Source organism: Opisthocomus hoazin, chromosome 12 (assembly GCF_030867145.1).
Source record: "Opisthocomus hoazin isolate bOpiHoa1 chromosome 12, bOpiHoa1.hap1, whole genome shotgun sequence".
NCBI lineage: Eukaryota > Metazoa > Chordata > Aves > Opisthocomiformes > Opisthocomidae > Opisthocomus > Opisthocomus hoazin.
The window spans coordinates 15,952,514-15,967,386 of NC_134425.1; the positions used below are offsets into that span (position 1 = coordinate 15,952,514).

The 14,873-nt window shown below is 54.9% G+C and overlaps 1 protein-coding gene across 1 annotated transcript; it reads right to left on the minus strand.

Moving 5' to 3' along the window:
- Positions 1-40: 40 nt before the first annotated feature.
- Positions 41-14,733, minus strand: E2F4 (E2F transcription factor 4). Its single transcript, XM_075433753.1, has 10 exons — positions 14,560-14,733; positions 12,423-12,532; positions 11,660-11,823; positions 11,121-11,162; positions 8,351-8,412; positions 7,713-7,998; positions 6,494-6,685; positions 5,256-5,303; positions 2,674-2,718; positions 41-2,329 (listed from the first exon to the last, which is right to left on the minus strand). The coding sequence occupies exons 1-10, from the start codon at positions 14,710-14,712 to the stop codon at positions 2,214-2,216; spliced, it is 1,218 nt and encodes a 405-aa protein (XP_075289868.1). The 5' UTR covers positions 14,713-14,733; the 3' UTR covers positions 41-2,213.
- Positions 14,734-14,873: the final 140 nt, after the last annotated feature.

The window sequence follows — 14,873 nt, forward strand, 5'->3', positions numbered from 1 at the left end:
GGCGCAGGTCAGGGGCGGGAAACTCTGGAAAGTTGTTTGTTTATTCACATCAGAGAACACTGTACAAATATTACAGGCAATTTTCTTTCCTTGCAAAAAAAGTATAAAAATAATCTTTATATATGAATCAGAAGTTCATTTGCGACTGTAAATTCTTCTCTAGGTATCCTTTTCTGAAGGTCGTCTAACTGGTGGCGAACACGAACGCTTGGAAGGAGGGCGAGGGCTGGGCAGTACCCGGAGAGCTCGAGCTACACCAAAGGCACGGAGCCTAGCTAACGCACACGCAGGACCAAGGGGTTTCGGTCGGATTCCATGCGAAGGAGGGAAGGTTCGGGGACTGGCTGCATGCGGGCTGGAAGCTCACCCTCAGCAGGGTCTCACGCCATGGGTGTCTCGCCAGCAGCACCTGCCTGCTGCCGTTTGGCAGAGAGCATCCCGGCGTTGCCCCCGAATTCTTCATGCTTTCCCCAAAGAGGATGCCGGTGCTTTGAGGCTGCAGAGAGGAAGAGCTCTTCTGGAGGAGTCCCACACGGAACAGCGTGGCCCAAGGAGCCACCTCAGGGACGCAGGTCCCAAGCACATGCTCTTCTCGCCTCCACAGGCTCCACGAATTGAAGCCTTTACGTCCCTTACCGCCGGTGCCCGAGCCGGCTGCGTGGTTCCCAGGCGGTGAACAGCTAAGCGGGGAAGTTAAACACCAGCTGGGTACGCGGGTGGCTGCGAGCCACCTCTCTGCAACAGCCAGCCACACTGCGGGCCTGGCCCTCGCTTCGGCAGTTTGCAGAGCAGGAAAGGCAGGGCAGCCGCTACCACCGCGTCAGCAGGAAGATGTGCAAAACTGAAAACACTCAAATACAGGATGTGACCAAAAACCAAAGTTTGGGGCTTGCAAAATACAACACAAATCCATCAGGGCGTTTCACTCCAACTAGACTGCACAGGCTCCAAGCCTGGTACCACCTGATCGTCGCACCGGACCCAACAGCAGACCTTCCATTACAAAGCAATGAAGAAAATCTTGCAGAAAAATGATGCAGAGAAAGCATTCCACTAGGCAGCGACCTGCCACAGGATCAGGAATTCGGAGGCTGGGTACGGGCACGAGAGGAGCAAATTCAAATATACAGAAAGCCTGATCCTGAGCAGATGCCGAGCGAGAAAAAGGGGGGAGAAAAAAAGCACTATTTTGAGAACACCTACGTAACTTGTCACGGCAAAGTAGTACTGAATCGTTACTGCTTGGTCGCCTTTCAGACAGCTGAAGTCTCAAGTGCAATGGTTGGAGAAGACAGCTATTTGCAAATATGAGCAGGCTCTGATGTACCTGGCGTACCTTACAGGCACCAGCTGGAGCAGTCTTATCCTTTGAAACATCTCTTCACTCAGGCAAAACCAAATAAAAATTAAAAAAAAACCAAAAACATACTGGCACCTCTTCGTTAGCCCTGCAGAAACAGCACAGCTGCTGTATGAGGAGCTGGAGCCCCTGGGCTCATGGATCAGCAGACTGGTGAATGCAGAAGCAGCATTCCTGCAAATGCACGAGCAGGGAAAGACTCAGCTCCCGGGTCCTACTAGGAACACTCGGCTCCCGAGCCCAACTAGCAGGCACAGCTGGCTAAAAAAAGTGCTTTTTCTTATAAAACAAACTAGCTTGGTCTGGAAGAAATGGACACTTTGGTGCCATTCCCCCCCCCCCCCCCGTTGTCATTCAGAAGTATAACCACCCCAATCTGAACTGCTCACACTGAAGCATCTAGCTAACTACCTCTGGGCTTGCGAACTGACTGCGACGTTGGGGCTCCTTGTAGCAGCCGGTACCTAGGAGGTGCAAAGTGCCTCTAGGAGTGCAGGAAAAACCAAGGCATGCAGATCTGAGGAAGCTCAGAGAGGCACGTGGGCAAACTCTGCGGGTGAACTGGGAACGCTCAAAACACAGACCCTTTGAAGTGAGGCCCAGGATCCGGTGGAGAGAGGGATGCGACGGGGCGAGCTGCACGTGCACCTTGCACGGGCAACAGAGGAAGAGGACGAAGCTACAGGGAGGCTCCCAGCCTGCAAGTCCACATCTCTTGGTTCTGAGTCCATACAAGAGCATCTCTGAATCGCTCGCTCGTCAAGCTCTAGCACAAAAGGAATCCAAAAATAGACACTTTCCAAAGAGTTACAAAACAGTCTGTGTTTGCGAGGCTCACAGCCGCACTGAGAAGTCACAGGTTGAGGACAGGCACGTCAAAGAGGTCACAGACGCCTTCGCTCTCATCCAGGTTATAGATGTAGTCGTGATCTCCAGGCGGAGGGGAGAGGCGGAGCAAGGGAGCAAACACTGAGGGAAGAGAAGCCCACAATCAGTTACAAAACTCGGGACTCCCACACCTAGCCCAGAGCTGCCAACGGGCACTGGGCTGCGGAGCCATGAGGAGGCCACCTCACAGTGACAGTCTTTGAGGTTGCTTCGAGTCAGCCTTGCGACGAGGAAGAGACAGGCTCTTCTGGTCCTTGCACCTCTCTCAGGGACTGGCAGGACAGTAAGAACACAGTCTCTGTCCAGAGCCCAGCAGAGACAAGGGTGAGTCTGCAGTCAGAAGGCTGTCAGCTGGGTCAAGTCACACAGCATGGTCTTCCTCCCCAGGAAAGGCCACGCCGCAAGAGAGAGACTCAAAGACTCACCTTCAGATGACATCAGTTCTTCCAGCAGCTCAGAGTTCATACATTCTGGGGAAGAGACAAGCATGGTTAAGCAGAGCACTCCTGGGCTGCTCCTGTGCAGCTCCCCACCCTGCCCAGGGTGCTCCCCACCCTTGTATCCCTTCTCTGGCTAAGGAACGGTGCCTGCAGCAGGCCATGGTGAAAGGAGGCTTGGGCCTCTTGCCATGGGAAAAGGGAAATCTGTGTCAGACAACTCGAGCGACATAAAAAAATTCTGCAGGAGGTTTCCCCCTGCTTTAGCTCAGCTGTACGCCAGTCGCCTTCGTGGGACAGGCTGTGCCCTCCCCCTGCGCTGGCATGTTCGCTGGTGCCCCAAACTTCTCCAAAAAGAAACTCCTCAACATGCTCCTCAAACTGAGCTGGCCAAGCCTGACATATCCACAGGCCTCAGCCACCCTCCAGCTTCACTAAGAGTGGGGAAAAAATGAAAACCCTCCTGTTCCAGGAGCGGTAGAAGTAACGAGCCTCCAGTTTCCTCCAGATCTGTGTCCCTTGCTCCCCTAATTTGCTGCCCCTGCCCCATGGCTGTGCTGTCGCTAATGCAGCCACAGGCCCTGGCAGGTTCGCCGGCTGCCCGCTGCCAGACAGAATGAACACCAGCGCTCTGCATCTCCTTCCTTAATGGGCCATTAACTCTGCTCTCCCCTCCGCTGCCCACACGGAACTGTAAAAAAATTATCTCTGAAATGACCTTGCTTCCGCCAGCATTGTTACTCTTGGCAAGCTGAAGAGCAGACAGACAAGCAGCCAGCCAAAGCACAGGCAAGGCAATCTCTTCTCTCGAAGAAACTAAGCATGTGAAAACAACGTTCTGAATACCGCTTTATCAAGTTCCGATAGTGAGTATCTAACTCAGCCTAACTGGCTTGATGAGATACCGCCCACACTTGAAGTAAGCTTTCACAAAAGAAACTTGGATCGGCCCATTTTCAAGACGCTTCTCCACAGCAGGCTGTTTCCAAGAGGACAGGAACCCACCTGCCTAATTCAGTGGCGTGAGATGAGAGAATTTCAACACAAGCAACAGGACAGGACTAACACCAGCTTCAGTAAAATGCAACGACATGCAGAACCTGCATTCTTAGATCAGGGCTGGTAGTATAGCACAGCGTGTGTATGTCTGTGTTGAAATTCAGTTTTTTTCCCAGGACATGAGTTTAAAACAAGCGGTTTTTAAGCACCCATTTAAAAGAGACAGCAAACCATGCAGAAAAAGTAATTCCAGTGCAGAACACTAAGGACGAACGCCAGGCTCCTGCAGCTTCAACTGCGTAGGCTTAAAGCAGCCTTAAAGTTGCCCCTGCAACACCACTGTGATCACACGGGGCCAAAAGAGCCTGCACGGAGCACGCTGCAAGGCCCGTTTCTCCGAGCTCTGTAGCATGGCTCTTCTCCAGTCCCGAGCCTCTGCAGCTGTCGACTCTGTTCTGCGCTTCGCTCCTGGATCTCTATCTTCCCCCTCCAAACTGGGAAGAACACTTCATAAAACAACACACGTTACTGTTGACAGCAACATCTCCCTTTCAATAGTGTCCATGCAGTACGGTTAGGTTGGGCCCAAGCTAGATCTTCCACATGGGCTGGGGCCTTGCAGCAGTTCATGTTTCACACCGCAAAGCCGAACCTACTCTTCAGATGTACTCGGTCACTACCACGACCACATCTGCAGCCTACGGCAGTGAGCGCTGCGCAAGGAAGAAAGGTGCTCTGGAGGCTGACTGCGAGCTCACAGCTCCGAGCACGCAGACCGGAGGCTGGCACACATGCTTTCGGGGCTGCCGAAGCCAGCACTTCCACAAAGCACTGGCCAGAGCACACGGCGAGGGACTGTGGCGAGACAAATCCTGTCACCACCACTAAAGTGCTTGTGCATACTCGGCTCTGCCTAGCCGCCAGGCTAGAAAGTATCATGCCAGCGTTGAAGGGCGTGAATAGAGTTTCCCGTATTAGGCTCATGTTAGACCAAATTCCTTCAACCTCTCCTGCCCTTCGGCCCAGAGCCGGTCCCACCGTGGGGCAGCGACACCCAGACGTTCCTTGGGCAGAACTCCTAACACCAGTAACGGCAACCCCTCCCCTACTGCTCCAAAATCGCTAGCACCACTAAAGCCACGGAGCAATGTTTTGAAGAGAGAAGACCATCTCCCTAGATTATTTGCTTGGATTAGACCTGGGGAGGCTACAGCTGGAAGAAGACTAACGGGGATTTTTCTTGTGTGCCAACAAGCTGGAGAAGGAGCACGGGAAGCCGGAGCACAGATTAGTGTTGGCACGGGGAAGGGAACGCACTCATCTACACGCTGCAGGGGAAACTCTTAACAGAGGTTGCTGGCAACATGAAGACAGAAAAGTACACACAGAAACCAGTAATTTTAAGAGTGCCTAACCGTAACACAAGAGAGATCCGGCAGCCACCAATAACCACAAGCACCTTACCAAACCACAACCCCAAAATACTCCAAAAGGGAGGGAGTAAAACAAACTGTCCCGCTTCTGTCGGTAGGTGGGCACAGAACAAAGCTGTGCTCAGGGAGTGAACATACCTCTCGTTGGATCAAACATCTCTGACAGCTCTTTGGGAAGTTCCAGTACTGCAAATACAACAAACCAAATAGTTTGTACCATTACACAAAGGTTTGAAACATTTTACAGCATTATCACCTCCTGTCCTACTGTACTCCTAACACACCCAAACTGTCCTACGCCACCCTGAAATTCTGCTCCCACACCCCACGTCACACATTTCTGCTGAAATGATAAGCAGTAAAATACTTAAGCTCAACTACTTTAAAATAAATCTGTATGAGCCCCGGGACGTGAACATGTTATCACAGTCAGCAGCTCCAGAGTAACTGTCTGTACGTGAGCCTCACCGGGCGTCAGCGTCCGTACACCATCTCCATTTATCTTGTGCAGGATGAGGGCATGCCTTCAAAGTCAGCACGGCCCGCTGCGATACGGTAAGCTATACGCAGACTGAGGGCCTAACTTCACGGTCTGACTGCTCCAAGATGGAGACAGACAGTTCACAATTCTCTCAGACACGCGAGCAGCAGAAGCGTGAAAAAAGCGCTGCGCGAGCTACATTTGAGCAAGACCTCCTCTTCCAACCGTAACTCTCTAACCTGGAGTGTTTCTGCAGTGAAGGCAGGCTTCAAAACATTAGACCAGTGTGTCTTACCCAGAGAACACTTTTCTCTCCTTGGGCCGGCCTGCCATTTCCTGGCACAAAGCTCAAATGTTCCTTGTTTAAAGCCCACTTCACCTCACCAAGCTCATCAAGGACGTCCCAAAATACACACTGTGAGGTCATTAAGACCACAACATCACTAAAGACAGATGAAGTATTCCTGAGTAAAGGAGGAAGACAGGGACAAGTGCCCTCCCAATGAAGGAAGACTCCCCACGAGTTATGAAGGTGCTCTCAGTGACGGCTGGAAATTCTGTAGCTTCATGCAGGGTAAAAAATTGGACCCAGCACTACAGAAGGGACTGAAAGGGAATAACGCAACATGTAAGAGCAGAGGCACGTGCCATGTGAATGCCCCTTGCAGATTTTCTAGTGCTGCTGTCACAGAAAGTGTCAGGACGCTAGACACGACAGTGTCACCTTCTCGCCAGGCTCCCCAGCACCCTCAGAGGGAAATGCCTACTCCTCCCTCGCAGAGTCTGCTTGACAGCAAAGACAGAACAGAGGTGTTTCCTCCAGGGCCAGCAGCCTTTCCCTCGCTCCAAGCCACATGCTTTTGCAGCGACCCATGAAGCGAGGGCGCATACTCACTTCCTGTGGGATCGGGCTTGATCGGCTCAAAGGAGGTAGAGGGACTGGGCAGGACGGAGCTGCTGTCCAGCGAGGCAGAGGACTGCAGCGGCTGTGTGTCCAACCCGGCCGGCTGGCCGGCAGGTGCAGACGCGTTGCCGAGGGTATCAAAGTCGCCGCTGCTCTTGGACTCTGCTGCCGAGACACCGCATTCTGGAAAGAGCCACAGACACACACCGGAGCGTCACCTCCCACCAGCCCCCAAGCAAGTGGCTGCAGCACAGACCGACCCCTCGCCGGCAACGCTGGCCGAGCACGGCCGGCTGCACAGCAAGCAGGCTTCTTGCTTTCACCCAGCAGAAACTCCCAGGTCTTGCTGCAGCTCTGCCGGAGAGCAGTCTTGGAGGTGCCAGGCCGCACATAAGCTAAGAGCACACCCTCACAGCAATGAGCACAAGCCAGGTAGTAGGCTACACCAGGAGAATCGTAGCCAGCACGTTCAGGGAAGTCATATCCGCCCGCTCGGGGCTGAGGCTGCACTTGCAATACTGTGTCCAGCTTCAGGCATCCCCTGGCTCAAGAAAGATGCGGAGGAGATGCAGCTGAGGGCTGCCAAGATGGCCAGGGCTCTAGGGCATACGGACTACAAGGAGGGGTGGAGGGAGCTGGGCTTGTTCAGACGGGCAAAGAGCAGTCTAAGGGCATCTAACAGCAGTTTGCAGCTATCTGAAAGGCAGTTACAAAAATCAAGAACTTCTCTGTGGTGCCAAACGATGTAACATGCACAACAGGCACAAGACGCAGCTCAGAGGATCCAGGCATCAGGAAAAACGAATTCACCGAGAGTGCTGCAGCCCTGGAAGAGGCTCACCAGGGAAGGTGGGGATCTCTGCTGTTGGAGGCTTTCAAAATTTGGCTGGACAAGGCCACAGCCAACGTAATCTAGTATTTTTTATGGGCTTTTTTCAAACTGAAAGTTGAACATGAGACTCAAAAAGACCCTTTTACAAACTTCAGCTAATCGATGAATGCTGGCACTACCCCGTCAAGCCAAGTGCATCACTTCCACCAACACACCCCGTCCCACTAACCAAGACAGACGAACATGCGCGCTGCAGCAAAGGCAGAGGTGCCCCCTTTGCCAGGAGCTGACAGCGCTGCCCGACCAGCAGTGCCAACCCCAGCCCGGTCAAGGTACGCACTCCCCGTCCACTTTGGCCTCCTGCAGCCTCCCCCTCACCTGTGCCCGCGGCTTTCTGCGCCGGAGGGCTGTGGTCCTGAGTGCTGGAAGGTGTCGGTGTGGAGGGCTGGGCACTGCCAGGAACGGATGCCTCCTGCAAGTGGGCGAGTGCTGGTATCTGTGGTTTGGAGGGTGCAGCTGCCTGGCACTGGATGAGGTCTTCAGGGGGAGGGACGGGTAGCACAACGGGAGGAGAGCTCCAAGCATCTTTGTTTACTAAGAGAACATCAATGGGACCACTTGTGCTCTTCAGGTGGATCTGGTATTTCTTCTGCCCATTGAGGCCCTGAGAAAAGTCAAAAGCAAAACACAACCACACATTAAAAGCCCTTTTCAAACAGAGCAGGAATTTCCCAGAGGCAAGACATGCTGTCCAGACAGTTTGTCACGGATCCACACGCAATCCTCCTGACTCCCACGGCTATCCTCCCCCTGCTGCTCCTGCAATTACTCACGCACTTCCAAACAACAGAGTTCCCTGGCAATTTTTTAATATCCGGAGACTTCCTGGGGTTGCCAGTTCCTCCAACTCCATCAAAGCCCTGACCGCCAGCTCCCAGCCTGCTCAATCCAGCAACAACCCCTGCCCAACACACACACACGCACACCCCGGCACTGCCCACACGTTCACCACTCACCTCAGGGATGGGAACCTCCAAACGCGTGCCTGACGGGGCTCGGATTGCAAGGAGGGTGTCTCCTGCGAAAACAGACTGCTCAGCACCCAGCGGGCACACGCCGTTCCGAGGATGATTAAGCACAGCCCAAAAGCCCCTCCTCAGATGCCACTGGTCTCCTGCGCTCCCCTCCACGGAGGACTGCCACCTACACCTGCCCGAGCTGCTAAGCACACTGCGCAGCCCCCAGCGTGCCACCTGCCCAGGGCATGAAGAACCTGCGGAGTTCCTCCCAAAGCAACCCCGACGTTTTTCAGCAGCACCCTTAACAAGACTAACCTCTCTTTCTCTAAGAAGGGCTGGCTTAAACTGACTCCTAAGAACATCTGAATCCTAAGGGAAGGATCCTCCAACCTGTTGTCACAAGCTTTTAGAGGCTCAGGAGCCAGGCTGCCAACAGCACGGCAACCTCATGCTGGAGTACCAACACTCCCCAGTCTCTACTGGCATGAGAGCCGCCTGGTGTTAGTCGTACTGGAGAGCCCAGCACGTGCAGGGCTGGGAGCCACGCTGACAGCATCTTTCCTCCTCAAGTTCTGCAGCTCCTTAGGACCTGTGCCCCTAATAACACGGCAGCCACAGGCGAGCAGCTTGCGGTCCGTGTCTGGGTTTAGAGAAAGGTGAACACAGAAGCACCAGCGCTCTGAACATCCGACATACCCAGACCCAGCAGTCAGCAGCTTTCAGTTTGAATGTTCAGGCTTTAGTGCGGTTAGTATTCACACTTCAGCGGTATTCTGCATTCAGCTTCACTTGCCAATTAACACAGCAGATCCCCAGAGTGATGAGGACAGCAGAAGAGTGATGAGAGGGGAGCGGACAGCAGAAGAGCACATCTTTTCATCTCAAGCAGGGAATCAAAGGTCAGATCAGCAAAAGGTACCGGGATTAAAACCACCACAGGATTTGCCAATAAGATGGGATTCCTCTAACAAATCCGCACTTCGGAAAAATGTTGTGAAGAGGCGTTAAAAATGCAAAATAAAGCGCAAAGACAGCTCGAGCTTTAAGATCCGCCAGTTTCAAACACGGGCACTGCATTTCTATCTCCCTTGATAGCGATGTCCCAGATACTTTTGCAAAAGAGTGCACAGTGCGTTTCCAATTCCTTTTCGGCTCTGGAAGTGCAAAATGCATCACAGCACCAGATGGGAAAACTGTGTTTCCCAGCCACTAGAAACTAACGTATTATTTTTTCTTTTTTTTAATTAATCCAAATAATGAATCCACATTTGACAAGAGCCCAAGCAGGGAAAGCTTCAAGCCCTAATGCACTTTTTTTGAGCTGAAATTCAGCCTGCGCCACAGTTCAGGAACACAAGAGGTCCAACAAAGAACCCCGGCAAGGCTCAGATGCTCAGGAGAGGAAAAAATAAAAAATAATCACATAAAATACATTCATAGAGGAAAACCGAAGAGACAATGGAAGAACACGGATCGAGCCTGTGTTCTAGACGGAACTCAGATCTGCCCCGAGTAAGATCTGATCTCTGTGCGCTCTGGCGAGGTCTGACTTCAGACGCAAACCAGTTTACGAAAACCAGGTGCAATAAAATGCAAAACGCTCAATCAAGCAACGAGCTGTCTGCTGGTCTCCCGTAAACTCTTCCAGCCTGCTAGCAGTTGTCTGGCCCCAAGCACTGTCAAACTGAAAACCCAATCCCTGCCCCCACAAAAGCCCTAGCTTAAATCAGAAGAGACAGCGACGCACAGCGGGTGGTGAGGCGTAAGTTACCAGCAGGAACTCCAGCGGCCCAACGCCTGGTGAACAGGGAAAGCACGTGAAGGCAAAGAGGAAAAAAAGAAGAGCTGATGAAGTGCGGGGTGAGAAGAGTTGAAAGAGAGGAGGAGAGTCAGACACGGGTGAGATTACGTGTGGCTGGGGGTGGCCAGGATAAGCAGCTCCAACCTCTGCTGCAGCAAGCAGCTGCGGGGTGCACGGGGTCAGGGGAGGCCAAGTGCTCACCGAAGCAGAAAGGAGCTGTCAGTCCACACCGCTACAGCCGAGGAGAACAGTTTCTGTACTGCAGGCAGCCCGACTGCACGCTGGCCACCGGCGAGTTGGGGTTTGGGGTTTTTTTGTTCCTACAGCTATCACTAAAATTGGCAATGGAGGAGAAACAGAGAATCCTGTGGGTTCTCCTCACTTTTGCACCCCCCCATACAGAACACACGGCTTTTATACAGGCACCTCACAGCTTCGGGAAGACAGAACACAGGGAAGGTCACAGAAGCGGTGTATTCCCTTCTGTCCTGCTCTTCACCACCTCCCTCTTGCATTCCCGTTGGCAGAGGGCACGATGCAGCACAGGGAACACTTTCTCCTCTATCTGCCCACTTACGCACAGACTTCTACCATGCAATAAACTTTGCTTCCTGTTATCAGAACGCCGTCCACCCAAGCCCTTACAATCCAAGACCTGTAATGTAACACACACAAACTCACGTAGTGACTCCCTGAGAAAAGACTGCCTTAGGGATAGCACACATGTTACTTTAACCACAAGTAAATAAACCGCCTGCCCCCTCTGCCCCTCTGACAGTGACAAGAAAGCTACAGCTCAGCGGTACACGAACCCAGGATGTCATCAGAGCTCGCACTACATTTAACTTGACGCTGATGGGCAGCCCGCGGCCTGCTGCCTCCTCTTTCCCAGAGAAAGGCGAGTGACTGGGACAGACTGACAGGACTGTGGCGTTCCGTCTGTACAACGGAGCACCGCTTCCTCACCTGTGAAGCACTTGCAGATATCTTCATGCGTCACATACGCTAATGTTTCCAAGGTTAAGGAGAACGGTGGCAGCCACCTGCGAAGACGGAGAACTCAAAGGGCACCCGGCGCTTTCTTCCCAAGCACCAGAAACGCCATTCCCAGAAGGCTCTCCACGCCGCGGTCTGCAGGCTACGTACTCGTCGGAGCCAACAGCCTACAACAGGCAAGCCTGACGAGCAGCTCCGTGCTCGAGAAAGCGGCACCCACGGCTCCAAGAGCAGCACTTTGCTCACCGCAGTAAACGTGGCAGCGTTTTAGACTCCACGAAGCCAGACAAGAAGCCGGGCACCGCGGAGCAAGCTGGTTCCCAGGCTGGACAGAGCCACCCCGGTTTCAAAGGCAGGCGCTACCTCCGGCCCCTTTCAGCGCAGCTCCTCCAGCAGCAGCAGGTCTCCACCGCCCCTCTGCCCTGCGCTGGGCAGCACCAACCCGGCCCTCAGCTCTCCGCTTTCCAGCCCTGTGAGCAAACACGGAGACGGAGTAACCGGCAAAGGATATCGACTGTTCTGCACGTCTTCTGTAACGTTTTTGATGCTCTGCTGAACCCACATCTTCTGCTGCTCCAGCTCCTGTTCCCGCTGCTCCAGGTCCTCTATGTCTGCCTTCAGCTCGATAAGTTTGTGAGCTATTTCACGTGTGTTGCAGCCAGGACCCACGCCTCTGGGCAAAGCAAAAAGGAATGAGTGACATGCATCAGCTTCCAGAGGCCCCCAGACCAGCCCCAACCTCTGAGGGAGCTTGCCACCTCCCTCACCACCACCCCAGTCACACACCAAGGCCGGACGGCCCGGAAAGCCTCATCTGTACCCGCTCTAGGTCCCCACCTTCCAGCACAGCAATGTTTGGTACATCTTCAGGGAATCACAGCTTGGAAAAGACCTCTAAGATCATCAAGTCCAACTGTCCCTTCCTACATCCTGCAGAGCGCAGGGCTCTCCCCCACCTCCAGTGCCACAACAGTCACATTTTCTAGCCCAAGGTGCTGCAAGCACTTGGTCTGTACCAAAGGACCAGCTCTGCTGTAAAGGAGTACACACACCACATGCACTTCAGCTTTCCTCATCGCTGCCACCAGCACAGCCCCGCTGGGGGAAGCACAAGCACGCAGAGATCACCGAGGAACCCGGCTCCGAGCAGGGCGCTTTAACCACAGCGTCACTTTGACAACAGCCTCGCAAAGCCCGGCTTGCCTGACGAGGAAACCGGACCTGGGACGAGAAGGGACCTGCAAATGACTCAAGAGCTGCTCTGTCACTCACTTCCACTGGATACTGTTCTTGGATTTCTTCTCAATCAGCCCGATGCCTTCCAGCACATTGGTGATATCGTAGATCCGTCGCTTCTGTCGCACAGCCAAGGTATCCGCAGCCTGCGAAAAGGTTAGACACTTAACTCCAAGCTCTCGGTCACGCTGCACACCTGCCTGCCTGTCAGATTAATTCCTGGCCCAGCACTCTGCTCGCTGCCTCGTAGTCTCTTCTCCCGAAGCCTCAAATTACACGGCCGTGCTCTCAATGTCATCATGACCATGAGAAGCAGCCACTGCCACGTCGTTCCTTTTCTTACCCAGCAACCTCCCCGCAAAGCACAAACCAATTTCCAGCCGTCTCGCTCACAGCGCATCCAAAAATCACCATTCCTCAGCTGCAAAGCAGTGCTAGAAGACGCTACAGTCTGGCAGCCTAAAAACTCCCCCAGGTAAAAAACTCCCCCAGGGTAAAAGAGACGGGGAGGGGAAGAGGAACGCAGAGAGCTGCCCGTGCAACTGACAACAGCTGAGCAAAGCTGGCATCCAAAAGGTCTTTTCTAAATCCGATCTGATGCCGCCCGATGGAGAACCGACATCTTTTCAGGAGGCAGATTCCTCTCCTCGGGAGGCCCGAGGCCGGGAGGGGACGGGCTGCCTTGCTCCCACCACTCTCCTCCCTTGGGTGTTGGGACACACTGTACTGCACTGATACGCCCGTTTCCACTGCCACGCGGCAACGTGGCGCCGGTGAGAGTTCACAGGTGCCGCAGCGGCGTGTGGGGAGCAACGCTGCCCACGGCAGCGCACCCGCAACAGGTCAGCACTGCAATGATGATCCCGCTTGCCGGCCAGCTACGGCCCGGGGCTTCGGAGCCCCGACACTGCACAGCTGAGCGACTCACGCTGACAAACACCAGCGCACTTCACAGACACTTTAACCAGAAAAAGATTGTTCTGCCCAAATCCGAAGAGAATCACAGAATCATTAAGGTTGGAAAGACCTCTAAGATCATCAAGCCCAACCATCACCCCAACACCACCATGTCTGCAAAACGATGTCCCAAATCACAGAATCACAGAATGTTCGGGGTTGGAAGGGACCTCTGTGGGTCACCCAGTCCAACCCCCTGCCGAAGCAGGGTCACCCAGAGCAGGCTGCACAGGACCGCATCCAGGCGGGTCTTCAATATCTCCAGAGAAGGAGACTCCACAGCCTCCCTGGGCAGCCTGTTCCAGTGCTCCATCACCCTCAGAGGGAAGAAGTTCTTCCTCATGTTCAGACGGAACTTCCTCTGCTTCAGTTTGTGCCCACTGCCCCTTGTCCTGTCGCTGGGCACCACTGAAAAGAGTCTGGCCCCGTCCTCCTGACACCCACCCTGCAGATATTTATAAGCATTTCTAAGGTCCCTTCTCAGCCTTCTCTTCTCCAGGCTGAACAAGCCCAGCTCCCTCAGCCTCTCCTCGTAGGAGAGATGCTCCAGTCCCCTCCTCATCCTCGTAGCCCTCCGCTGGACTCTCTCCAGTAGCTCCTCATCTTTCTTGAACTGGGGAGCCCAGAACTGGACACAGCACTCCAGATGGGGCCTCACTGGGGCAGTGTAGAGGGGAAGGAGAACCTCCCTCGACCTGCTGCCCACACTCCTCCTCATGCACCCCAGGATCCCATGGGCCTTCTTGGCAGCCAGGGCACGCTGCTGGCTCATGGTCAACCTGTCGTCCCCCAGCACTCCCAGTCCCTCTCCGCAGAGCTGCTCTCCAGCAGGTCCGCCCCAGCCTGTACTGGTGCGTGGGGTTGTTCCTCCCCAGGTGCAGGACCCTGCGCTTGCCCTGGTTGAACTCCACCATGTTCCTCCACGCCCAGCTCTCCGCAGTGCTGTATCTACACATTCCCTGAACCCCTCCAGGGACGGGGCCTCCTCCACCGCCCCGCGCAGCCCGGGCCAGCGCCCGACCGCTCCCCAGCACAGGAATTCCTCCCGGTCTCCGGGATGAACTGACGAGAGCGCAGCCTGGCAGAGGGGAGGACGGAGCCCGCTTTCAGCCCCTCGCCCGCTGCCCGCCAAGGCCCTCTCCGGGATCTCGGCCCGAGGGGCGTCCGTGTGACCCGCGCCCCCGCGCCGGCAGGGACCCCCCCCCCAGCCCCGCACCAGCTTGAGGTCCAGCACGCCGTCCTTGGCCTCCTGCAGCAGCGACACGAACTTGGTGGTCAGCAGCCCCAGGCTCTTCTCGTGCCGGCTCGGCCCTCCCCCGCCCCCGCCCCCGCTCCCACCCCCGGGGGGCTGCGGCCCGCACTCCGCCATCTGCCCGCCGCCGGCTCCCGGCCAGCCACGCTTCCGCTTCCGCCCCGCGGGGCACCACGGGAACTTCCGCCGCGGCCGTTTCCCGGGGGGGGGGAAGTGAGCCCGCTTCCCCCCCCCCCCCCCCCCCCGCACCGTCCTGTCCGGGGGGGCCGCAGGCAGGT

What these genes read in the sequence shown, in the direction of transcription:
- E2F4 (XM_075433753.1), bottom strand. Translation starts at nt 14,712, where the DNA reads ATGGCGGAGTGCGGGCCGCAGCCCCCCGGGGGTGGGAGCGGGGGCGGG. An exon ending in GCAGAAAGCCGCGGGCACAG is followed by an intron (nt 6,686 to 7,712) that starts GTGAGGGGGAGG and finishes GGCTCTTTCCAG; the next exon opens with AATGCGGTGTCTCGGCAGCA. An exon ending in CAAGCCCGATCCCACAGGAA is followed by an intron (nt 5,304 to 6,493) that starts GTGAGTATGCGC and finishes TTGTATTTGCAG; the next exon opens with TACTGGAACTTCCCAAAGAG.